Genomic DNA, 25416 nt, shown 5'->3' with positions numbered 1-25416 from the left:
ACTGAAAATTTAGTGGGAGTTTCTTTCTTAAATCAGCCTCTGGCATTTGCAATCTAAGAATAATTGGCATGAGGTAGGGAGACGATGATAAAACAAACAAACACAAACCCCAGTGAATAAGACAGAAGAAATATAGTAACAAAAGCATGCAATCAGGTCCCAGTGCAGCTATTAGCCTGCAACTCTCACTACATCCACAAGACCCTTCCACCTCCTGCTGCCACTACTTTCTCTGCAAGAGCACAAAGGAAAATGACTACTGGCATAGTGTTCAGAGAAAGATAGGGAGCTTCTCCATAGGTCTCCATTAGAGAAATGATAAGTAGCAGGAGATGCCAAACTAATACGTGCAAATTGTCCTTCTTTGGCCAACTTTTTTGTTTTGTTTTGTTTTTTTAATAAAAAGCAGCTTTCCCAATATTTTGAGACACAGTAAAATTCCATGTTTTCCATCAACACCTTCTTCTGCTCTCATCTTTTTGCTGTGTTTACAATCTGCAAAGCACTTGTGCTCTCGCAAAAGATTCCCTACATGTTGATGCTGGAGCTGGAGACAATTCTGTGGATCAGTGTAGTCAGCCAGAGAAGGAGCTTGATAGTTACTATCAGCATATTACTCATCTGGGCCAACCCCCACCTCCTGTTCATTTCAATAAAATATGTTCATTTTGTCATAAATCTTGGTTTGATTTGTCAGGAAGTTAAATGCCCATCCCTGCCAAGATAATATGGTACATTGTACATGTCACTACTACACCTTCTATTTCTTAAGAGCTAGAAGTTGTGAAAGAGAAAGATAACTTATATTAATGCCAGATTTTTATCAGATTAATTCCTTGCAGTAGAAGACATTTGTGTATGGAAAAATATATTAAAAATGCTACAAAAAAGTTACCAGAAAATTAGTCTCTGCTTAAAGCATATAAGCCATCCCCTTGTTTACTATATGATTTACCCCAAAACCCCTAGCCTTCTCATGATACCTTCTGCTCTATTTGTTTTGTTTTTAGGGCTTTAAGATAACAAGTAGAAACCTGCCTGGTTTCTTAAAAGCCTGGTTCATCTCCTACCTTGGAGAAATAGACGTGTTTCTCTAAGCAGATACTGCTCCCAGAAATTATTATATGGGTAACTGTACCCACAGTTAGTCAATGCTTATCTGATCAGACACCAGCTACAGTAAACAAGGATTGAAAGCCAGTGATCCCCAGGTGAGTTCATCATCTGAAAATGTTATTCATTCACCCTTAACTCTTTTTAATATAAGGCATTTGACATGTATATTTGGATTTCTCTTTTGAATTTCTCATTTCTCTGAGTCTAGTAAGTTTAATTATTTCCAGATTTCACAGCAAAAATTAGAATGCTGAAACTTAAAACGTATGATTTGAGCATATTTTTTTTTCCTCCCTTAAAACATGATGAATAATCCATTACAATTATTTATGTCTTTGGACTGAGTCAAGTAAGAAAACAACTGTGACATAAATGACATCTTGATATATTTTGGTATACCACTGAATTGCGTCAATGAAAAGACTTTTAGCTTGTTCAGTTTAGGTTCCTGAGAAATCTTATCATGATTACTGTTGAACACAAGCCAAAGTTGATGTTGTTTGCTTTTTTTATTCAAAGTGGCAAATTAAGGGAAAATACAATTTGTTTAAGGTAACTCTGAAGGATAACTCAAACAATGGTTGACTTTGGGAAAGCAGCAATGGCTGTGATGATCTAAAGACACAGGCAATGAGGTACCTGGAGGGAGAAGACAGTATCCCCAAAGTTCTTCTCTTGTGCTTGAAACAAGATACTTTTTCCAACAGTCAGTCAAACAAAAGATGGGGTCTCAACCCACAAGCCTTCCTATTCCAGGAATCCAGTTGCTTTATGTCAGGTGGGATACGAATCAAATCAACTGATGACCTGTTTTGCCTTAAGATGCACAAAGAGTAATTGCCAGATGTATAGGTGCCTTGAGACATGTGACATTGAAGAGCATCATACAGCATGTACCTTTCATCCTTTCTTAGTCAGAATTGGCTTGTCAGTGAATTGACTTGTTTTGATTCAGTTTTCAGTTTGCCATCCTGTTATAGCAAAATCCACTTTTTTTTTTATTTATTCTGCTGAAAAACTTGATGATGGAGCACACTCTCCTAAGTGAAAGCTGGTTCCTAATCAATTCTCATAGAATCATAGAATTGCTCAGGTTGGAAAAGACCTTAAAGATCATTGAGTCCAACCACTACTTAACCATACTACCCTAACTCTAACAACCTTCTGCTAAATCACGTCCCTGAGCACCACATCCACACAGCTTTTAAACACATCCAGGGATGGCTGACTCAACCACCTCCCTGGGGAACCTATTCCAGTGCCCTTTCTGTAAAGAAGTTTTTCCTGATATCCAGCTCAAACCTCCTCATGTATAACTCCTCCAGGAAAACTTTCATTACATTCTGCAAGCAATGCTTTTATGCTAGCAAGAAGATCAGGGTACACCTTTCAGCTCTGAGAGGTAGTTTCCCAGATCTAATCTGATTAGCAGTTTTCTCCTCTGAAAAGCTACAGGTTCTCCATCACGACCCTTATTTTGTTTACAATTTATGTGGATGAGCTTCCAATTGCAATCAGCATTTGGGCTTTCAATGGCCTGTGAGTAGACTAGAGGAAGTTGGTCCATTCACTCATCAGAATCGGTCAGCACAGAAAGGACAAAAACCACAAAGGAGAACTTGCACCACACTGAGTTCAAAGCAAGTTTGTCTTCTTACACATAATCTCTCTCTCTCGAGGAAAATGGGGACGCTCCATTTTGCTGAACAAAACAGGCAAACAGGAATGCAGAAATAGGGTTTAAATAAAACTGACTATCCACACTGCCTTATAGAACGACAGGTACTCTGCATTGATTTTTTTCTTTTCTCCAGTTAATGCCACCCAAAAAAAATATCACAGTGCAAGGATTTGGCACCAATTCCTTCACTTCTGCCAGGTCACTGTATCTCCCAGATCGTATTTGTGCACTGCCAGTGCCATGTGGGAGCTGTTCTGCCACAGCAGGGCTACCTGCAGTGATTAACTGAGTTGACTGAATGTGCACTGAGTCTCTTCTGCAGTCATACTGCTTTGCTAGAACTTTGTGCTGCCATAAGTCATCTTGAAAGAGCAGCTCTGATTTGAACCTTATGGAAGAAGATTCACAAAAGAAATGAAGCAAAATTAGCTGTGCTGGCATCTGTGTGTCGCTGCAGGTAAACAATCTTACGACCAATCTACGCACTCCATGAACTTTACTAAAATGACTCATCTTGAATTCTTTAATGCAATGTTATGGTTAAAAGAAAAAGCCACATCAAGCTGTTTTCCATCGTTACTTTCAAAAACTAATGACACAATGTCTGTTGTTGCAGATAAAAATGAGAGCAGTGTGCGTGAGGTTTCCTGGTTGGAGCAATCCTAACTCTTTACATGGTATGACAATTCCAAGGCTCTCACAAAGTCACTGAGAGACAGTAAGGGCTTCCCCTCCCTTTCCCCTCCTCTCCCCCCACACACAGTTTTCTCTTGAGGGAAAACAAGAGAAAAAGAAAGCATGGGTTTGTTTTAAAGTAAGTGCAAGAGGTGTGGAGCTGTAGAAAAATCAAAGAGTTAAGTTTAAGAAGGGAGCAGCAAGGGTAGTCATGGCTTCTTGCTCTTTAGCTGTAAGTGCTGTGGTAGCACAATAGCACAGGAGAGGGCCAAGAGGACTACCTCCACCCAACAGCTGCTCTGCTCAGAGATATCCCTGTTCTGTGATCCTCTGGACAGTCACCCTTGGCACAGCTTGCCCCTTACTCAGTACCTCTCTGCCATGCTGGTGGCAGTGTATTATGGTTACTTCAGATGGCTTCCTACTGGGACAAACCCTTTAATTTTACTGTGTCCTGCAATAGCATGTACAAGATTTAATAAGCCAGGAGCTTCCCGTTTTTCAAACATCAGTTTGAACAGATCTGCTATTTTTCAGTTAATGATCACAGTACACTTCATAAAGTAGTAAGAAATAGGTTTTCTCAGCTTCTCTTGTCAGCTGGATCACAACCATATGATTTTTACTCCAACTTCCAAGTCTTGTAGAGCCAGACACCAGCCTGCCCACCTTTACATAACTAGAGGAAGAACTAGATGATGAAATTCTCCCAGGTCAAAGGCAGTCATTTATTTGTAACCTAGAGCAGACGCTGCACATGTGCTGGCAAACAGTGCAGGCAGCACACCACAGCCCAGGCTGCAGCAGGTCATGGGGCAAAACCATGCTGAGGGTCACTGCAGCAGCTGAACATCCCCTGATGCAAGAGCCTATGGCAGCCCCCTGACAGCTCATTCTGAGACAAGCAGGCAGGACCAATAGTGGGAGCAAAGCAAACCATAGGTATGAAAGCTGAAAGGAATAGAGAATGGAAAGGAAAAAAAAGGATAAATGTACTGTGAAAGAGAAAGCCACTTTGGCAAGCTTTCTTCAATCTTACTGAGAAGTATGTGTTGATGCATTGCACCAGTGGTATATACCAGCAATATGAAAGCTTTGTTGTTAATGTTTACATCAATCATTGGTTCTGTCTGACCAGATCACACTTTAACCAAGACAGTGTGATGACATTTGCAAGAGCAGGGAAGTAGAAGGTTTTACTCAGATCTGTTAAGAGCGCAGAGGAGGTCCACCATAATGTTTACATGAGGATCTTGCCTCTTGGCAGGTCGTAAGCTTGCAAAGCCTCTGAAGACAGGGGAGGCCCAGGCTGGAAATGTCACCAGCAGGTGCTCCAATTGTCCACAACTCCTGCCATACCCATGCAGAAAGATGAAAGACTGCCCAGGGCAAGGAGTCCCACCTCCGAGCCCTAAATCTCTGGTGACAGTGGGAACTGGTGCAGCCTCAGCTCCCATCCCCTTGTCCCAGGCTCTCCCTGGCTCCATTTTCCCATGAGGAGGGCCCACTCTGTATGGCATGATACACTATAGCTGCTTCGTGCTCATCCAGCATTTGTATGGCTTCTCTTCCAGGGCACTAACCTCTAGGCATGACTGCCATACAAATACACTCTCTCTCCACCACACTTTTTATCTCTCCAGTCAGTAATTGCACCTAAGGAGGCTCTCAGATAGAGATCAGTAGTAACACTTTCTCCCTCAATGCCATTGTTCTTCCACAGCTCAAACGGCTTCAAGTGACAGATTTGAAAAACAGCCAGGGCTTGTAAAGTGTGGGAATGGAAAGTTTCTGAATGCTGGCAAGCGCTTATCAATCCCTGCATTGTAATATCGGCAACCAAGTGGCACTAGAGCTGTGCCAAATTAGGTGGAAAAGGAGAGCACACAAAGAAAGATTGATAGATTTCAAGGCAGAATTGCTATGAACGCAAATGCTCCTGGATAATTTCATCCACTATTTGCTGCAGCAGGTGTTCCTCTTTGGTGGCATCCCTAACAATTGTTCCCTTATGGAAGGGGACAGAAACATCCAAGCTTTCCTGACACAGGACAATATCTACTGTACCTAATTTTGCTGCTTTTATCCTATACTCTCATTCATAGTTACTTGAGGGAAATATTTTATGAATTTATGACTTGCTTACCAAATTAAGATTAGTGTGCTCAGGCTGACCTTCAAAGAGAAGCACTAATGGGTATCAGTTGCTTCATGATACCACAGAAGATGTCCTTGCTCAAGAATATGCACTGAGTGTGTTGATGCATGTGCACTCTGGCCAGTTCAGCCACAGACGGTGTAATCTCACTGATTTGCATGCAGCGCCCAGGCTACAGCACATGGGACATCAAACACTTTGCAGTCATACAACGCACAACTTTTCCCTGCAGTGAAGAGCACCCAGGCACAATTCACAATGAAACTACTCGATGTGACTGAATTTCCATAAGAAATTTTCAGGGGGAAAAAAGAAAAACAAACACAAAAACCAAGAAACAACAACTCATTCAATAGCATAACAGAACAGCTTAATTTAGAAGGGACCTTAGAAACATCCAGTTTCAAGCCTGTGCAATGGGCTGATTGCCACCTCCAGATCAGGCTGCCCACAGCACCATCCAACCTGGCTTTGAACACCTCCAGGGATGGGGCATCTACAGCCTCTCTGGCAGCCTGTGCCAGTACCTCACCACTCACTCGGTGAAAAATTTTCCTATGACAACTAATCTATACCCCAACTCCCCCACACAAAATCAGCTTAAAACCATTCACCCTTGTCCTATCACTATCTACCCTCATAAAAAGTTGGTTTCCCACCTGTTTATAGAAAATCCAACTAGTTAATAAAGTCTGGGTTGAAAACTAATGCTACAGTTACTATTAGCCCTACAGAACTCACAAGAAATCTCAACTGAGAGGCTCCCAAGGATGCTGGATGTCCCCACAGCCAGGTGACATTTAAACATATCCAGCATAATTATTCTTCCTTGAGAGATGGGGAGTAATCACACTGTGGTTTGTTGGTAGAGCAGCTAAGGAGATATTTCACCATGAAGAACATGTTAAGAGCCAAGAGCAAAGGGACAGAAAAACTCAAAAAGACAGCTTGCCCAAATTTGATGTAGTACAGTGAGTGATGCTTGTTCTGTTCCTTTTCTGAAGGCACAAGAAACATAACATTCACTCACCCCATCTGAAAATACATCCTGCCTAAGCCAAGCCTGTGGCACATACAGCTGTAATGTGCCAGGAGGTGCTTCAGCCAAGTCACCGGGTCAGGTGCTTTTTAAAAGACAGCCTGCATACTCCAGGCAGTGAGAACAAAGCGTACAGGCTAAATGACTTAATAAGAAAAAGTGTACCTTTGCCAATTGGGGTTCTACCCTCCTCTGCTGCACTTCATTTGCTGAGGTAAACAATGAATTAAATTACATTTAGCCAAGGGGGAAAAAGTCTGGTGAGTTATGTGAGAATATCCCATTTTGGAAATGAGGCAGGAGAGTTTTGAATAGTAACGCCTAAATTTGCCATTGGTTGAGTCACAGTTTGGAAGTGCTGCTTTCACCTTAAGTATAGATTACACAAGGGGTTGGGAAGGATTTTGCCACTGCTTAAAGAAGCTGCCAGAGCATGTGCTAGAATTTCCAGGGGTCATGGTAATGCCACCACCATGCTTATATGCCCACGAGGTAGAACTGAGGTTCTCAGACTTCCCATGACTTCATGACATTAAGTCTTGCCTATTGTAGCCTCTCTCTTTAAATTAACATGCACAAGAAAATTTGCATCTTCATTGAATATAAGCCTGTGGTTTAATCACTGGTGTCTCTTATCCACCAACTGCAGTCATTTCTCTTGTGAATGAATATCCTTTCCTAAATACAAGAAAAGGTAAGTTAGCACACTTCCTCACAGCTACATATTAAGGTTGGAAAAGACCTCTAAGATCATATAGTCAATCGAGCCACCCACCACTAATTTGCAACAATACTATTAGTAAAACCACAGATGATTTACAAGCTATTGATATGTATTCAGCTCTATTGTGACTACTTAGCAACCATATCTCCCCAAGAACTCTCAGGCTTAAGAGAAAGCAATTACCAAGTTATATACTTTTTTGTTGTTGTTGTTTGCTGGGAAAAAATATTAAGTAAAAAAATACTCCCTAGTTCAATTTTTAAATTGCCTTTTTTCATAGACAAACTGAAAGATGATTACGGCTTGGTGTGCCTGTGTTATTTTACCTTCCTCCCACCCAACACTAGAAAGGCAAAAGCTTTACTTAGTGGATGTATTAACAGATAACAGAGGTAAGAACTGAGCATTATGATCTCAAGGAGGATCCCCTGGCAAGCATTGGGAAAGTCTTCCCTTTGCTGACCCCATAGGATGCTGAGCAGCCTCTGGGCTGGCCCTGTTTCCAGCAACCCTGCACATAGCATGGGGGTTGAAACAAGATGATCATTGTGGTCCTTTTCAACCCAGGCCATTCTACGATTCCGTGACTCTATGAAGTCTGGGCCAGGTGACTTTCAGAAATTCCTTCCACCCTAAATTATTTTATGAGTCTATAATTTTATAGCCTTCATCACAGTCACAGGTTGACGTCAGTCATGCAAGCTGGCAAGGGGATGAAACATGAAACAAATTTCATCCATATTGCCTGTTTTCAGGAGCAATTAAGTACAAAATTACCAGCCTGTAATTAGCTTAATCTCATCATTATGCCTCTCCCATCACCACCAAGAGCCACACAGCCAACACTGGGCTGGTGATAGATTGGAGACCCACAGATGAACCAGACCATAAGAGGCCAGCTCAGCACAGGGCAGCAGCACTCTTGGACACCCCAAGACTTTGGCTTTATAGTTTGGGTTCTGAAACCTAATGGCCTGCATGATTATGTTCTGACCCTTAAACAATCTAAAGAAGATACATTTTGCTCTGACTTGCTCGGGAATTGACTCATTTATCTCCCTGGATAGGCAAAACCCCTGTTCACACAGACTCTGAAGAACAAGCAGATGGCATATTACTCACTGTATAAAGACCATCAGGATTACTAGATGTTCTCATAACAAATTTTCTCCAAACTAAGCTTTTAGTTTCATTTCTAAGGAGGTAACACAAGTTACTATTGACACAAATCCCCATTGCAGAGTCAGCACAGACCAGGCATGCTAATCTCCAGAGAAAAGAGAAAATAGATAGGTGAAAAAATAGAAGTGGAAAGAAAAGGAGAAACAAAGATCTCTATGTTGTGAGACCCTAGTATAAGTGAGAGCTTAATGCAACGCTGAATAAAATGCAGTACACACCAATGATAAAGCCCATACAAATCCAGCCACTCACCTAGAACAGTCCCAGCACAGCCTCCCCTACAGCTACCATGGGGGGAGGGCAGCTGGTTTATAAAGCCCTGAGCAGGTGCAGGGAAGGCTCCTGCTCTGTGGCAGCAAGGCTGACCCCATCACAAACCAATCTGTGAATCAAAAACACCTGGGGATGCTTGGCAACTTGTTTGCATCTCTGAGGATTTATTCTACCAGCAGGAAAAGGGATTGCTAGCTCTGGCTTTCTTACAAGACCTCCTCAGAATTCAAATGTGTAGGGAAAGAAATGTCACTCTTAACCAAGGGTCATCATTTTTTTCTCCAGTGCTTATTAATAAAAGGTTTTTTGCCCCCACCACCTGGCATCCTCCTGTTGGTGTCAGGGACAGGTGTGATTCTGAGCCTTGGGGTTCCAAGCAGTGCAGGGATGGGGTTTAGAGTCCTTGCACTCCTGACTACCAAAATACCCTGTTAATTTTTTACTTAATGGCCTCTCCTGGCTTCAGCTATAAATCTCCACAAAAAGAATCAAGTTAAAAATTGCCTTATGCACAGGGACACACCCTAAATAGACACTGCAGACAACACATATACAGTCACAATGGATCTGTATATTCAGGTCAATTATTAACTCAGTGATGCGCATGAAGTTTAAGGTCTTACCATTCTCTGCTTAATGAGTGCCAAATAAGATTTCATTTCTTATTTCAACGTATGTACTTTATGATCTTTTATTTCACACTTGAACTCACCCCCACGTACATATTCGTATATTCATTCAACTGGGATGGGTGGCAACCCATCAGGACTTCATCACAAGTTGGCTGCTTTGGGTCTGAGTTCTAGCACGTCAATGTTTTATGTTAAATGCAAGTTCAGAAAGGCCCCTGACAACCCCTCCCTCCTGTTGAGGGACCTTTCCCAGGGAGCCTGGTGGACACAGGCGGTTGAGCTACTAAGCCCTGAAGAACACATACATCCCTTCAGGCCATATCCTTGGTTTCAGCTCCTGATCCTCATCTTTGCACCACTGGGGCTCAGAGGCATTACATTTAACTATTACCTTTAAGAACTCTCTCACTGAGAAAGAGCAAGAGAGGAACATCACCTGCGTCTGTGAGAGCCCAAAAGGTCACTGATTAACGTTACTTGGTGGTGCTCATCACATCCACCTCCTGGTATGAGTGGCTCTCCATGGCTGCTCTGCAAATTCGCATCACTCTGCCTTAGAGGCTACACAAGAGGGGCAATGCCTATTTTCCTCGCAGGTTGCTTAACAAGTCATGTGCTACCAGCCAGATGACTGCAGTGAGTCAACAGCGGATTGCCACTTTGTCCCCGTGGCACTAAAAATGATTCATGCTGTGTTATGAGTGAAAGCTAAGTTGCTTCACTGCCTTAGTCGCTGTCAACTAATAGTGGTGGATTTGCTTGAATTTGCCATAGTGGATGGGCTGGGGACCATTTTTTTAATGTGGGCTTCAGCTCCAGTCCATCCAGTGATATACTGGCACAGGCCACCCAGGGAGGTGGGGGGGGTCACTGTCCCTGTCCTTAGCGCTGTCCTTAATGTATGCAGCCTCTATGGTTTCACGCTGAGCCTCTACTGCCAACAAAATCTCATGTTTTTTACTCAAGTTTTCCCTGATTTTTCTCCCGTGAGTTAAACTACTGGGTGATGTCATGGAGATCTTAATTCCCAAAGTAGTGCCAATCATCCAGAAATTTTTCCTTGGGGAAGATGATAGACTCTGATATCTCTTTCATGAAGAAACTCCTCCCAGCATTGCATGTGTTCAAGGCCATCCAATGTAAGATTTCTAGCACCTCTCCTCTTACAGTCCTTGCTGTAATATACTAAAAATAGATGCAGAAATCATTGCAGAATCAAGTATTTCCCGTGCAGGTAAGCCTGGAAGCATTCAGCTCCTTTCGAAGAATGAGAATGAGGAATGTTATTCCTCTGCCTGCTCCATAGTTGGGACTAACACTTTCAACTGAAAGACTGCATTGTTTTATAAATTGGAAAATTAATTTTGAAATGTTTGCTTGCTGTTGAGGATTTATATGAGATTAAGCCACAGTTTTGGCTTAGGAGCTCTACTCTTGGACCATAGCTCTCCTCACCCAAGACCAGCTCTTTTCAGCTCCCGTCCAGTCATAACCACAGCTTCTAGGCGTGTTCCCAAGGAGGTCTTTTTCTTGTATGCTTCCCTCCCAGTGTCTGCATCAAGCAGGCCTCACAGATTATACATGATCTTGTTTCTGCATTGTATCGCTGAGAAATGAAGCCAGTCCCAACAAGAAGAGATGGCTGCAGGACATTTTGCTATGGTCAACCCTCTTTCCCCAGCACTGTTCAGACTTTTCTCCTGTTGATCTTGAGAGGGCACTCAGCACCACATGGCTGCAACGCATGGCTCTCCCGCACACATCCACGCCAAGCAAAGCAGAAATGAAACACAGGCTTCTTACAAACAGGTTTATTTGCATTTTGACTGGAGCACAGATTCTAGATACAGATTTCTTCTGCACAACAGTACAATAGCCAGTGCAAAATATGCTTTTTTTTTTTTTTTAATTCATGTACAAAAAAAACAAACAAACTATAAGACAAAAGGTGTGGCAGTATTTACTCACAACTGGTACGCCTCAGCCTCCAACCCATCCTCCTCTATTCGCCCTCACCCATCACGCCAACTTTGGGGTCAGCATCGCCCATCTCCAATGGCTGCATTGTCAGTGACAAGAAGTAACTCCCATAGCCCTATGAAAGACAAACACTTGCCCCAAGCAACCTGGGAAAACAGCAGGCTACTTAAAGAAAAAAAATAGGCACACCGGCTGCTTACCTGCTCTCCCCACACAGAGCAGAAGTATTTTGAGGGATGGCAAAGAAAAAAAAAAAGGTACAAATCAGAAATGCACAGAAAATTAGGTACCAGCTTAACCTATTTTTAAACAGAGGCAAAGATACTGAAATACATCTCCAGCCTGCCTTCTGATATTCACCCACAGGAGCAATGATTGACACCAAATGCACACTCCCCACTTGGAGCAGTACCCTGTGCTGTCAAGCAGGTTATAATCTTAAGAAAATATGTGCACTACTAGCATAGGGTAAAACCATTTCATAACTGAAGGAGAAAGGCAAGCCACAGTCTGAATACAACTATTTTTCTGAGAACAGTCAAAAAATGAGAACAGAGACAAAAAGAACTGTCCCAGTCATCCACCAGGCAGTTGCTAGAAATACAGCCAATGCTTAAGCAATATAACGTCAAGGTAGGAAAGTCACTGTACAGCTGTTCTGCTTAGGGAGTAACTCTTACTAACTTAAAAGCATTGGGCCAACAATTTATCCTTAACTAATTTTCAGAAGCTGTAATATAAAGCTGCAGTGTTAGCTCAAGAATGTACTCATCTTCACCAAGGCTTGGAATTTATATTGCAGAAATTCATAAAATTTACATAACTCCAAGTGTTCCACACCCAAATCACCCAGAGCTTCTATTGTAGACTTTTTCTACCCAAAAATGACTGGACTTCGAAGCTTGATCAACGAGAGCTCTTTACATTGAACTGCAGTTAAACAAAGTAGAGTACCACTTAAAGGACACAAGTACTCAGGACAGATATGTGTGAAACAATACAGCATGTATGTGTATATGTCTATATGCATAAATATGTATATGTTACACTATAAGGAGAGTGCCGTTCAGAACATCTCAACTGCAAGGATCTTTTTACCACCTGCAAATCCTGAAAGTTCAGTTCAGTACATTTCACACCAAGCTGATGAAACTTCAGTATTTTCTAAATTGAATTATTTTTTATATTTTATTCAATTCAGCTATTCTTCTATCCTTTCATCCCCAGCAGGCCCACTTTTACTGATAGGCTTATGTTAAAGGAGAGCCCACTAAGAAATGGACAGGCTGGGACATCACACTACTTGTTAAAACTTGTACCACCCAGAGCTGATAAGCGTCTCCTGAGCTAAAAAAGTCTCACTTAAATTACTTTGAGCGGGAGGTTTCAATTCCTACTTTTGAACAAAGAATTAGGGACTGAAAAAAAATAAAAAAGACTGCACTTAAAAGCAGTGTACATGCAAAACCCCATTAGTCGCAGGGAAAGCAACTTATCTCCCATACCTTCAGACTATGTCGAATTTAGACATTTAGCCCAGATTAATTATTTGTGCTTCTTTTATTCTTGAAGAGAAGGTTTTCTTAACACCCAGAGATGCAACAAGTGGAAATAACTTGTCATTCTTCTAAATGACCGAGCTAGTGGTGTCTAGATCTTTATGGGTGTGTATGCTACAGGAATACAAGCCTCCAAGTTTCTGTTGGGACAAAAGCTCAGCAAGGACTAGGTTCAACTCTGTCAAGTAAGCATAAGCCTTACATACACATTAGTTACACAGCTTAACAAATAAGCTAACATAGATAAAAACAGTAGAGCCCACCTAGTTAAGACAGTATTCCTATTCTACTATGTAATTGTTTACTCTGGAATACCTTCTTACAGTGTGGAAAGGACAAGAAGATACATTGTCAAATTTGTCCTTACATCAGTATAAAATTATTTGATTTAAAGAATCTAAATGTAACGAAGCCCTAACAGAGTTATTTGCATTCAGAATTAATCAAGTGCTACTGAAATAGCATTAGGACTTCTGCATATACTTCCTTGTAGCAAGACTTGTTTCTAAAATAACTAAGAACAAGTTATACTCTTCAAACATAAGTGAACAGTCCTTAGTTCCTAACTTTGAGAGAAACGCAGTCTCTGTCCTTCCTTTGCACTGCTGTGTTTCAGTATTGCCATGTACCCAGAATTTCAGGGCCATCATGTGCAAGTGAATCAGCTACTGACTACACTCTTCCTACCAACTCCAACGAGCCTTTTAAATTGCTCTCATCAGGTCAGATTCACCTCTCTGAGTTGTATACACAAGCAGCTATACCAGATATACAGTACTGGGCCAATATTACAAGAAAGCATGAAAAAACATAGCCAGTCTTCTGAAGCATCTTACATAAAAGAAACGAGGTAACAGCCCTGGTACACAATGGCATGTATGTCGTGGCATGCAGAGCAGGCTGCAGTGCCTGGTGACAGAATAAGGAACATCCACAACATCATTTAGTCCAGTCAATAACCACAACTTCTATCATTTATGTACTTTCCTCAGAGCAGTGACAGAAAAGGGATAGATGAAGGAAACACAGATGTAGCTCTGCAGTGCCTACATCACTTGGCAGCAAGTGCATACTGGAAGAAATGAAACTGCCCTCCCTCTTTAGGGGAGTTTTGAGCTGGGAGGGTAGCTGAGAGGGAAAGGGTCCACCTTCCACTGTGGCTCACCTTGGGACAAAACTCCTGCCTGCTTAAGTGACACAAAGGCCAGCAAGAACTGCCCAATCAGGGTGAGAAGACAGAAAGGAACAGAAGAAAGACAGAAGGAGTAGACTTGAAAAGGACCTTCAAAGATCACCTAATCCAACTGCTTGCCCACTGCAGGCTAGTCAAAAGCTAAAGTGTGTTATTGAGGGTATTGTCCAAACGTCCACTCACAGGGATAGGGAAACAACCACCTCTCTAAGAAGCCTGTTCTAGTGTTTCATCAGAAATAAAAGTTTTGGTCACACATGGGCTCCCCTGCAGCTGCAGTTTCACTTCAACGCAAGGGTCAAGTTTCACGTGGCCTCAGCTTTCTCTCAGAAAGATGATGTTTTCCAGCTTCCGAAAGGGCATTTCTTCCCCCACAGACTCCCCCAGCCACTGTTTGGCCACACCTCACTCCATGAACCCACTTGCAATCTCCTCACCTACACTGCCTGGTCCTTAACAAAGCAGCCTCAAGTTCCTTTACATACTTCAAGGGGTGGAATTGCCATGTCCCAAAGCCTGAGAGTCACTTCAGATAAATGCTACAATTCATGGAGCATCAGGACAGCCAGTTGTGCAAGATCGTGCCTAAGCATGCAATTAGAGAAGTTGGCTGAAGCTTTTCCCATTGTAACATAGTTTTCTATTCTAGTATTATTTTTGGTGTAAAGAAACTGGTAGGGATGGGTGGTTGTTTTTGCACAAAACTTAATGTTTTTAATGAAAAAACTGTTGCTCTTCTCAGTATTTTGCTCTTTAGTTCTGTAGGGAAAATTTGAATTCTGTCAGAAAAAAATATCCATCCGTGTCTGTTCGAATTCCTCCAGTGTCAGCTGGGAGCTGTAATTCACAGGCTGCTCGTCCCCCTCTCTCCCAGAAGGCTGAGCTCCCGGGCACCCCTCCAGCCTTCGTGACGCATTCTCCCTTTGATGAACCCGCAGTAAGCACATCATGGGATCTGACATCCAGCCAAAGAGCTCAACCCCAAGGGAGACATGGCGCTCAAGGCACTTGAATGGTAATTTCTGAGGTCTGCAACAGTAGCTGAAACCCATGCTGCATTAAGGGTCAAATGGATTTAATTAAATATTTCCATTTCAAAACGCTAGAATATTTTATTTAGCATTTTTCAACTGATTATTTCTCATTAAAAAAAATAAAAAATAAAAAAAAATTCCATGCCAGGAAAGTTTCTGGTATTTCAGCTTGCAACCCAGGTGAAATGAAAGATTCAAGTGGATCAGTTTGATGCTAGATGGCCATTTGGCTTGGGAGACAGCTTATTAATTACCAGCCAAAAAACCAAAAGACTCCCTCCATGCAAGAAGGGTGTGATTCAGTTCGCCTTTGGACATCAGTGGAAGCCACTTTTTTTAGCTACATGGAGCCTGGATGGTTTCCCAAAAGACCACGAGAGGGTGGGGTTGAGAATAGTTGAGAATATTTGAAACAGGAGACGAGTGAAAAAACAAGAATACAAGAAGCAGCAACTAAGATGATCCATTACCCACACTCAATCTAAACACTGTTTTACATACTGTACTAATTTTCTCCTCCCAACTACTCACTAGGATCAAAAAATCTAATTCCCAGTTACAGTTAAAGATAGCAGTTAATTAATGTTTTGTAGCGTGGAATAAACCATGGTATGAATTTGTCAACAGCTCTGTAGCTTTCAACATTCAAAACATTTCCTTGGTAAATCCTCATACACTCAATTCAAGGAGACTATTTTAAAGCTCAAGATAGAATACAGTACTGAACTGCTCGCCTCAGGTTATATATTCCCCCTTGAACCCTGCAAAGCTGTTCTGTTGGATGGGTGTTAAAGAAGCTCTATCAGGTCAGACCAAGGTCTCTGGACTTTAAGCATATCTACAGGTGGAAAGCAGCTAATTGCAAGCTTCCAGGATTGACATTCTGAGTAGGGACTGGGAATCAATTCTATTCTCTGCATTGCTCAGTCTGATGCAGGATTAAGCCCCAAGCCTTCCACCTCAAAGAGTAAAAGAGGATCCCCAGGGAGCCTATGCTCATCTGCAATGGGGTGTGTGGTGAAAGACAAAATAAAAACAAAACAAAAACAAGCCACATTCAGAACTGTAAATAAATCAATTCACCCAACCATGAGGGGTCTAGAGAATGTTTTTTTGTTTATCTTTCCCTTTAGTACAAGGCAGATGTTTCTAAGCAATATGCAGAAACCTCAGTTTTTAGGACCGTAGAGGAAGGGAGGGAGGAAGAAACATGTACAAGCTTTGAGAGTGTTCTCAACTTCAGGTTCAAAACAAAAAAAAAAAAAAAAGAAAAAAGAGTATCTGCAAAAGTAAGGTTTTCCTTAAGCTGTTTGGTAATTCTTAGTTCATAGGAGCATTTTATCCAGAAGGTTCTTCATGTTTCCAGTCTAGGTTGTAGCAATCTCAGTGAGGCACTAAATTTTAGGCTGTCAAAGTCTTTCTGTGCAGCAGGGTCATTTTAAAATGATGTGGTAGCCATCATTGCTTTCAGCTGTAACAAAGAAAATGCAAAGTATTTTTTCATCGATTTTAGAAAACAACACGGATGAATAACTCCAGATTTTCTTAGTTTTCACTAGTTCGCATTCTTGTTCCACAATCCATTCACGACATTCAATGCTGAACATCTAGGTCAAAGCATTTACATCATTTACATTTAAAAAAAAGAACAATAACATACTAGCATTCCTCTTTGCTTTAAGACTTTCTGCTCATTTATGTCAGAGGTGTTGGTGGAATTATGGAAATCTTGTAACAGTGTAACAAAGGAAAATATATATCAGTCTATCAGTAAACTGATGCAACTTCTTGACCTCCTTCAAAAATTACATTAGTTTCCTCTTCAGGACACCAGCACTGAGTTTGTGAAAAAGTTTAGTTCCACTGAACAGAAAAACAGAAACATGGAATAAGAGCACCAATAGTTACCTTTTAATGTGCTGATAACGAAACAAGATTCATCCTGGAAGTTTTGCACCATCTGAAGGGAGAAGAAAAAATATTTTTAGCCATTTAATTCAAGTTTCTTTCAGTGTCGATACTAACTTTAAGGAAAAATTATTGAACAAAACCTGGTGTCTATATATTTCTCAGTAATCCTGTCCATAGATTATTAGAAGTACATGAGTGATTACATGAGGTCCTTGCAGCTGCTAGTGTGCTTAAGAGAAACTTTCATTGAGGTGCCTTGCTTGGAACTGATCTGGCTGGTTCAGCATTCTACCCATCCTATTTGCAGCTCCTGGTCCTGTAATTTCTTTCAACACTCCAGCAAATCTATTAAGTCTGCTAAGGGACATGATCTTTACATGATGCTACAACATTTCAGTCTGAAGACAGGCCCTCTCCTAAAAGCCAGCAAGTGTAATACACACATACACACAGGTGTGTGTATACATGCACACATTCAGCAGAACCATAAAACTCAGTTGTGTTTACATTAGGCTCTGGGATAATACCTAGAGATGTCCAGCCCTGAGAAATATGCTCCTTGCTGAGTAAAGGAATGTTGCTAATATGAAATCATTTCAGAAGTGTCCAACCAGTTATTCTGACCAGCCAGTAGCTAGAAATGCTGTGACTCAGTGGTTAATGGAGGTGATCAGAACCTCTCTAAGATCAGCCAGAAAATCCAGCTTTATTCAAAATCTTTCTCCTAACTACTGAACAATATTCAGTATATAGAGTAGAGCATTTTACAGCTGCAAGTTCTCACAATAAACACCCTCTTCACCTGCTCCTGCAAATCAAACTTCACTGGCCAGTCTGTGTGCCTGCATCTAATGATGCATGAAGTACATTCATACAGCGCCTCACTCTTGCCACTACACTACCAGAACAAGGAAAAAAAAAAAAAAAACCTCACAAAAATAAAGCAATAGGCATTGTTAATAATTGACTTAAGTAAATAGTTAGAGTCTTATACCCAAGCTAGTTCAGGCAATTCCCCTACCTAACGTTGCCTTCAAGCACTTCACGTCCATAAAGCATTAAGGTTTCAGATTTAATCAGGCTGAAATAGCAAGGAGCCTTCAGGAATAAGCATTACGTCCTTCATTTTAGGCTCCTGTTGAGACCTATGCTCTGCTTCATTTGTTTTAAAAATGTTTCTTACATATGAAGCTCCCTAAGTGATTCTGGTGCATTAATAAGCAAGTCATTTAAAGGGGGGGAAAAGAGGAAGAAGGGCAACTCGCTATTAACCTACAAGTTAATGGAATGGACTAAATTAAGCCATCATATAATGGGACACAAGCAGTTAGCAGAGGTTCATGAAATCATAGTGCGCATTTACACAGCACTAACTCTGACCCAGTAGTCAGTCGGTCATTACTTGGCTCTAATGACTGGCCAAGATGTAAGATTAATTGCCCTAAAGATTTGCAAACTTGTCTTCTCCAGAAAACTTTCCTATTCATTTCTAAAGGATCTCACTTCAGATCTTCATTTAGGAATTTGTTTAAGCAGCCAAAATGAAAAGGAAATGCATGTTCTGTAACACAAAAACTTTAAAATCACACCCAAGTCAAAGTTATGCATGAATGATATAAGTTACTTGTTTTAACTTTCTGGGATTGATGATCTTGCAAAGTTTCCTCCAAAATTCATTCCATAATTTAAAAGCTCATTCTTACTTCAAGAAGTCAGACAGCTGTTACAGCTCTGATAGTTTGCTTTAAACCCTTACCTCATTGCTCACTAATACATGGATCCCTGTGGGTCCCTGACGATAGATTCGATTTATCTGCTGTGGAGAAATGCTGTACAAGTTTGCAATCTTCTCCATTAATTCCAAGGTGGTCAGCTCTTCCAAGAAGATTGCATGATATACTGCAACAAGTTAAAGTAATTATAGAGTAATTATAGAGTAGTAATTACAGATAACACCAAGATGTTCAATATCAACAACCAAATGGGTTTAAGATCAAAGTTCAAATTCTGACAGCAAGTAAGCAAGCTTAGTATATTCAAAGATGATCAAAATAAGCCACTTGATGATTTGTAGAATACTTAATATTTGGGTTCATCAGGCAAATAAGACCCATGTCAAATTTGTCCAGAGAAAATCATAGGGACTAATGAAAACATGTATCATAGGGCACAAAAAAAATAACGACCTTACAGGGATGTTAGTATCGTTGGATAATCTACTTTTAAATTTTGATATTTTAAGCTTCTGATAAGTAGAAAACTACATTATGAGATGTTTCATAGAAGTATTATTTTATTAGATGTCATAACCTAACAGTATCAAAACTGGGATAAATGGGGCCTCTTTAAACACATAGAAACCCAAACTGTACCATGCAACAGAGCTCAGGCAGAAAGCAGTCTTTTCAGAAAACAAAATCCATACATAAAAGCTTACCACAAAGACTGCCATCTCCATTCTCTCGTTTTTGGTGGAGATGGGATCTGTTTTGCTCTGGTTCTTGACAGACATAAATTGTCATCTTGGGCCTTACATTTCTATGGATTATTAAAAGATAGTAATGAGTTGCTAAGATCTAAAATTGTTCCACTCAGCCCCAAACACTGAAAGATAGAATCATCCAGACTGTGCATAAATAACCAACTAAGAAGAATAGCCTTGATTCTGGTGGCTAAACGATGCAGGAGGTCTGGTAAAGGCCCTTTGGGAGGTGGTGGCAGGCTGCAGAGCACCTTAACCTCCCTCAGGGATGGATAAGAATAAACAGTATTCATCATCTGCAAAGCAGTTCATCAAACCCTTCTTTGCTGATTTAAATTCTGACCAGATGAAGAATTTAAGATGTTGTTGCCATTTAAATTAAATTTTAGAGTCATTTGATTTATTTTTTTGTTTGTTTGTAATATGTGACAGATATGCCAGATGGAGTATTATAGGCTGCGTTGCCTATGAAGTCGATGCAAACTATCAGCTGATAGCAAATAAACCACTGGAGATCCACATTATATTGCTTCATTTTTAACTCAGGTGAGAGTTTGATAGCATTTCTGATCTCTGCCTGGATTTGAATACCATTGTCATCTCCAGCCTTTAAAACTATCTTTTGAGGTGTTAAAAGGAGGTCTAAGTGCTACAGCTCTAGGATTAACTTATAATTAACAACAGAAATATATCAATTGGTGCTGCCATAACAAGGAAAGTAGGAAGGAAGAAGTACAAACCTTCCTTTGATGGCATTAAACAGCCGAATTCCATCAGCAGGCCCACAGATTTGAACAAAATCTTCTTTGGACATCTTCAGTAAGTCAGCACCTACATATTTCAAATTGATTTTTTTTTCAGAAGTTAAGCAAATCTTAGCTTCCAAATTGCATGTATGGGCAACAGGAGAGGGAAGGGAATCCACAAAGTTAAACTAGACAGATTGGAGAGGCTGCAGATTCAGACAGTTGTACGCTACAGATCAATCACTGAGAAATAGAGTGCAAGAAGCCATCAAAAGAGCAGTGGTCCACAGGAAGATATTCAAGCCAATACAGAAACAAGCTTCATTAAATGTCTCAATTTTTTTTGACTGCTACATTCACCAGACTGCTTCAGAGAAAGGCCTCTCAAGGCTTCACTGTCTTTAATACTACCCCATTCCACCATCTTACTGCTGTGTACAACTACCTAATGGAAGGGTACAGCGAAGATGGAGCCAGACTGACAGGGCATGAGACAGCAAATGGAAGTTGGAAGACGGAAAAACATACCGATCAGGTAAAAGGGAATTTTTTTCACTATGAGATTAATCAAGTACTTGAAGAGATTATACAGATCACAGAATCATGGAATGGTTTAAGTTGGAAGGGACTCATAAGATCATCTAGTTCCAACCCCCTGCTATAGGCAGGGACACCTCCCTCTAGACCAGGTTGCTCACAGCCCCATCCAGCCTGGCCTTGAATGCTTCCAAGGAGGGGGCATCCACAGCCTCACTGGGCAACCTGTTCCAGTGTCTCACCAACCCTCACAGTACAGAATTTCTTCCTGATATCTAGTCTAAATCATGGATTGCCCAGCCTTGGAGATACCAGGAATGCAACTACACATGGCCCTAAGCAATTTGATCTAACTGGATTTCCTTCAAGCTAAAGAACTCAAGAAGTCCCTTCCAACTTCTATTTCTACAATGTATGTTTTACCAAATGCTAAGCAATTTAAGAACAAAAGAACAAGTATATTGGATCACATCAATGAATCCACCAACACCGGCCAGCAGCAGACGCTATTGATAGGGAGCATGAGCTGGACTTATAAGAGAGAATAAAGACAAAATAATTAGATCATTTAAACTCACCCGAAAAACTTGAGAAGAGTCTACAGAATGGAGAGAACCTATTACGATGAAGCCACTGCTGGGCATCTTGAATAGAAGCAGAAGGAAGGAGATGCTACATTGCAAAAAGAATAAGAAGGTCTTGAAATGAACTGTGTTCACCAGTGTCCTAAAAAAGAAAAGCACCACATTAACATGATCTCAAATACTTACATCATTGCTGGGAGGCAGGAGCTCCACTTGGTGGGTTGGAGAACTGTTGCTAAAAAAAATTGTATGAAGTTGGAAGAGAAAAAAAAAAACAAAAACATTATTTTAAATTTTGCATTGCAGTGCCCAACCTCCTCCCCCTCCTCTATTTGGTTCAACTGTTACAAGTTACATACCAACTTGGCTTTAACCTCTATCAGATTTTTAAAAAGGTGCCCAAAATCCAAGGACAAACAAGAACTGATTGAAATCTGCTTGAGCTTTCTGTTGCTCAGTTGAGCTCCTACTCAACACTGAGAGAAAAACATCAGTTCCGCGATCTCATTCAAGGTATTCCATACAAGTGACTAAATAATGTGACGCCATCTAATTATGCAAGTTGTGACACACCAGCAAGGCTGAACTCAACCATTCTATGAGCAAGAAACCCTCTAACATTGTCTAATAGCAATTCTTACTAAATTTGAATAATAAAGGGCCTTCTAATTCAGCCCTGGTGTTATTTTAAACATAGTAAGCTGCAAGTTAACTGTATTAGACAAAAACACATTTCTAATATTTCTTAAAATATTTATATGATTTTCATAGAATCATAAAGGTTAAAAAAGGCCATTAAGATCATCTAGTCCAGCCATCAACCCATCACCCATGCCCACTAAATCCTCAGTGCCACATCTACCCTTTTCTTGAACACCTCCAGGAACTCCAACTCTGGGCCGCCTGTTCCAATACTTCACCACTCTTTCAGAGAAGAAATTTTTCCTAATATCCAATCCGAGCATTTTCCCATAGGATTAATAATCTACCACTGGCTAAAAAATGCTCAAGGGTTCTCTCTGCTAACACTGCTTTCTGCCATTTCAGTGCTCATCTTTATCCATAGGTTGAAGTTGCTCATTGAAAATCTGTGGCACGACATCAATTAATTAACAACTCATGTGGGAATCTAACAAGGTTGAAGAGTCCTGGAGGAGGAATGGAAAGGGCTACACCAAAGTACCAAGGGAAAATGTGTTGCAGAGATGACTCAGAGATAATGAGGTTCATTGCTGTGTATTTCAGCCATCAACAATAATCTTGCATATTTTTGATGGCACTATTAATGAATTAATAATGAAACGTCTCCTTTTTATCCTTCATCCTTGAATGGTTTCTTAGAATTCAGGTTGTTTTGTTCCTCCATACAGCTTCTTGAAATCCCATTCAATTGGGAATGCAGCACACCATCTAAAGATAAAAAGGGAGTAATACCAGCTCTGAAGAGATGCTGAATGCCCCTCACACTATTGTTGGAAGATAGTAGGAATTGCTGGAACAGTGCGTAGTGTGTTTCCTGATCTCCACAGAAAAGTGAGAGAGGAAATTCATGGCAGGAATTGCCCCAGTGGTTCTCTGATGTTCGCTTCCCAGCCATCACACAAGCAGTGGGCATACACATCATAAACGGGCCTCTGCATTACGGGGAACTTTTGCCTGCAAGGTCTTAAAATCTTCGTGAAAAATCTCTCTCCCTTTTTAGGAAGGGTGCTCAGAAGCTAAAGTGCCTCTTGAACTCTTCCAGGATATGAAATGCCTGGATACATGAAACATACCCAAAGGCTACCATATCAACAGAAAAGATAAAGCATTTATTTGTTACATACCCATCTCCAAGGTTGAAGCTGTTTGGAGAACTGTTGTAGCTTGGAGATGGAGCACTGTTCATTTGATAAGGCAGATCTGGCCAAGGAGAGCACTGTTGGAAGAAAGGCAGCGGGGATACTTTCATGAGGTTGGAAATAAAGGATTTGATTCTCCTCTCATACCACATTCATGCTGTTGCCACACCACTAACTTCAGCTCATCGCTCCTGCTGGGAGGAGGAGACGGGCCATGGATCCTACGCTGCACTCCAAGCAGGCTGTCAGGGGGCCAGATTGATTCCAGTTGTGCATTCCACATTTCTCCCATTTCACAAAGCCTGTCCCCAAATAACACTGGGCCAAAGTGTGCACAGCTGTAAGTCAGAGCAACGCCAGTAAGTCAACTCAGACTGAAAGCAGCAATGATACAGAAATACCACTGGTCTCAATTATGCATCCCTAATTAAATCCAGGCAAGAGTGACAAATACACTCCAGTGGCATTGCTTCAGGTTTATACCAGCGAAAAAGCAGAATTTGAACTAGCCTGTTAAAACCTTTGGCTATCAGTTGAAAAGCTCGAGATATAAATGCTTAATACACAGGAAAAAGTTTAAGATAAAACAGACAAAAAGCTACTAAAAGCCTTCACAAACTCAGGACAAATTCTATACTTCATCATAAAGCCAAAGCAATCAGCTAGAGCTGGTGACTCTGCTCTGTATTTATGCCACAGTAATCAGTAGGAGAAATCTAGCCCTTTAGAAGCCCCTGCCATCAAGAGCTCAAGAAAATGCTCTGCAGGATCCTTGTTTGTAATGATAAAAAGAAGACAAGCTGGAGTTTTGGAGTTTTATTATCTCCACATACAGCACTAGCAAATATTTAACTCTTTAGCAACCCACATTTCCCTGTGCAACATGTCAAAGTGTATCAGAGCTAATAGCAAGAGTTTAGGATCTGCCAACTCAGTAGAATTAAGTCTGTACACAAAAGCCTCATTAACAATCACCATGGTGAGTTAGAAAACACCCTGGTCGCTTCTGGCAACTTGAGGAAAATTGAGTGGGAGGGGCTGGATCTCACTGGAAGTTTACTTAAATTAAGAAAAAAATCCTCAATTTCAGAAGTCCAGCAAGCTACTTCAAAATAATAATAATAATAATAATAATAATAATAATAAAAAGAATTAAATCAAACTACAAAACATTCTCATAGAGAGATGGAACAGTGCTTTTAAAATATTGTTTAGAGCCCTTTTCCTTAGTAATTCTGCAGCCTGGGATGAGCTTATACATACATCTTTGCAATGAGGGGACAGGGGTTAACACGTTAATCTATACTGGAAGAGTCACATCCACAGAACGTAAGACATTCAGATATTCCTAGAGAGCGAGCCAGAATCTTCTAAGAGCTGGTATGTGACAGTAGTCTCCAAGGAACAATCACAGAGAAGCAGATTGATAATTTAATCAGTTAGGCTATTCATGTGTTCAGTGGCCCCACGTCCAACACGAGCCTGTGCCAGGCAGTTCTGAAGAAAATACCTCATACAGTTGGCATCTGTGTGCCATTACAAGTGCCCAGAAGCATGGCAGAGGATAGAGAAAATGTTTCTTTTAAACACAGGCTGTAAAGGGCTGTTTTATACCCTCTAACATAGGAAAGTTTGACATCTTTTATAACACTGCTGAAGTTTATAATTTCACCAAGCTCTCTGGTTCCGTCAGATCTTGGTGTAACTGTTCCCACAAGAATCTCCAAGGCTCAGTTACACTGCATTTGCTCTGAAATCTGTTTCCCAATATGCTGAAGTGGTACAACATATGTTTAAAACATTTTACCTCTGTGAGAATAGTTGTCTCATAGGAAGGCTGATACTTCTCCTTTTCTTGGGTGGTCTTCTTCTCCATTTTTTCCCTGTCAGTCTTCTGTTTTCTGTCTGCTCCTTTAGGCTATAAGCACAAGCACAAGCTTTGCCTTATGCCAAGTATTACAAGTTTGGAAACAGAAGCCAACAGATTTTTTCTGATCTGTTCACAGAAGACTCCTTAAGATTTATGGGGGCTCCACATACGGAGCAAGACCAGATCTGCATTTTCCAGAC

General features: G+C 40.9%; 1 protein-coding gene across 2 annotated transcripts in view; it reads right to left on the bottom strand.

Annotated features, from left to right (window-relative positions):
* Positions 1–11276: 11276 nt before the first annotated feature.
* Positions 11277–25416, bottom strand: part of TFCP2L1 (transcription factor CP2 like 1) — a 33893-nt gene continuing 19753 nt past the window's right edge. The window contains exons 7-15 of one of the 2 annotated variants that reach the window (XM_042877961.1): positions 25154–25264; positions 23332–23423; positions 21692–21740; positions 21500–21593; positions 20379–20469; positions 19594–19694; positions 18913–19055; positions 17154–17205; positions 11277–16716 (exon numbers count right to left, since the gene is read on the bottom strand). In XM_042877961.1, coding sequence (XP_042733895.1) covers positions 16679–16716; positions 17154–17205; positions 18913–19055; positions 19594–19694; positions 20379–20469; positions 21500–21593; positions 21692–21740; positions 23332–23423; positions 25154–25264 — 771 coding nt within the window. In that variant the 3' untranslated portion in view covers positions 11277–16678. The remainder of the gene's footprint in view (positions 16717–17153; positions 17206–18912; positions 19056–19593; positions 19695–20378; positions 20470–21499; positions 21594–21691; positions 21741–23331; positions 23424–25153; positions 25265–25416) is intronic. The other variant, XR_006180339.1, reaches the window with a different exon arrangement.

Source organism: Lagopus leucura, unplaced genomic scaffold (genome assembly GCF_019238085.1).
Source record: "Lagopus leucura isolate 7727_CA_CO unplaced genomic scaffold, USGS_WTPT01 Super-Scaffold_100019, whole genome shotgun sequence".
Lineage (NCBI taxonomy): Eukaryota > Metazoa > Chordata > Aves > Galliformes > Phasianidae > Lagopus > Lagopus leucura.
Note: the sequence above shows the minus strand (reverse complement) of the source record. Positions and strands in the feature narration are given on the sequence as shown.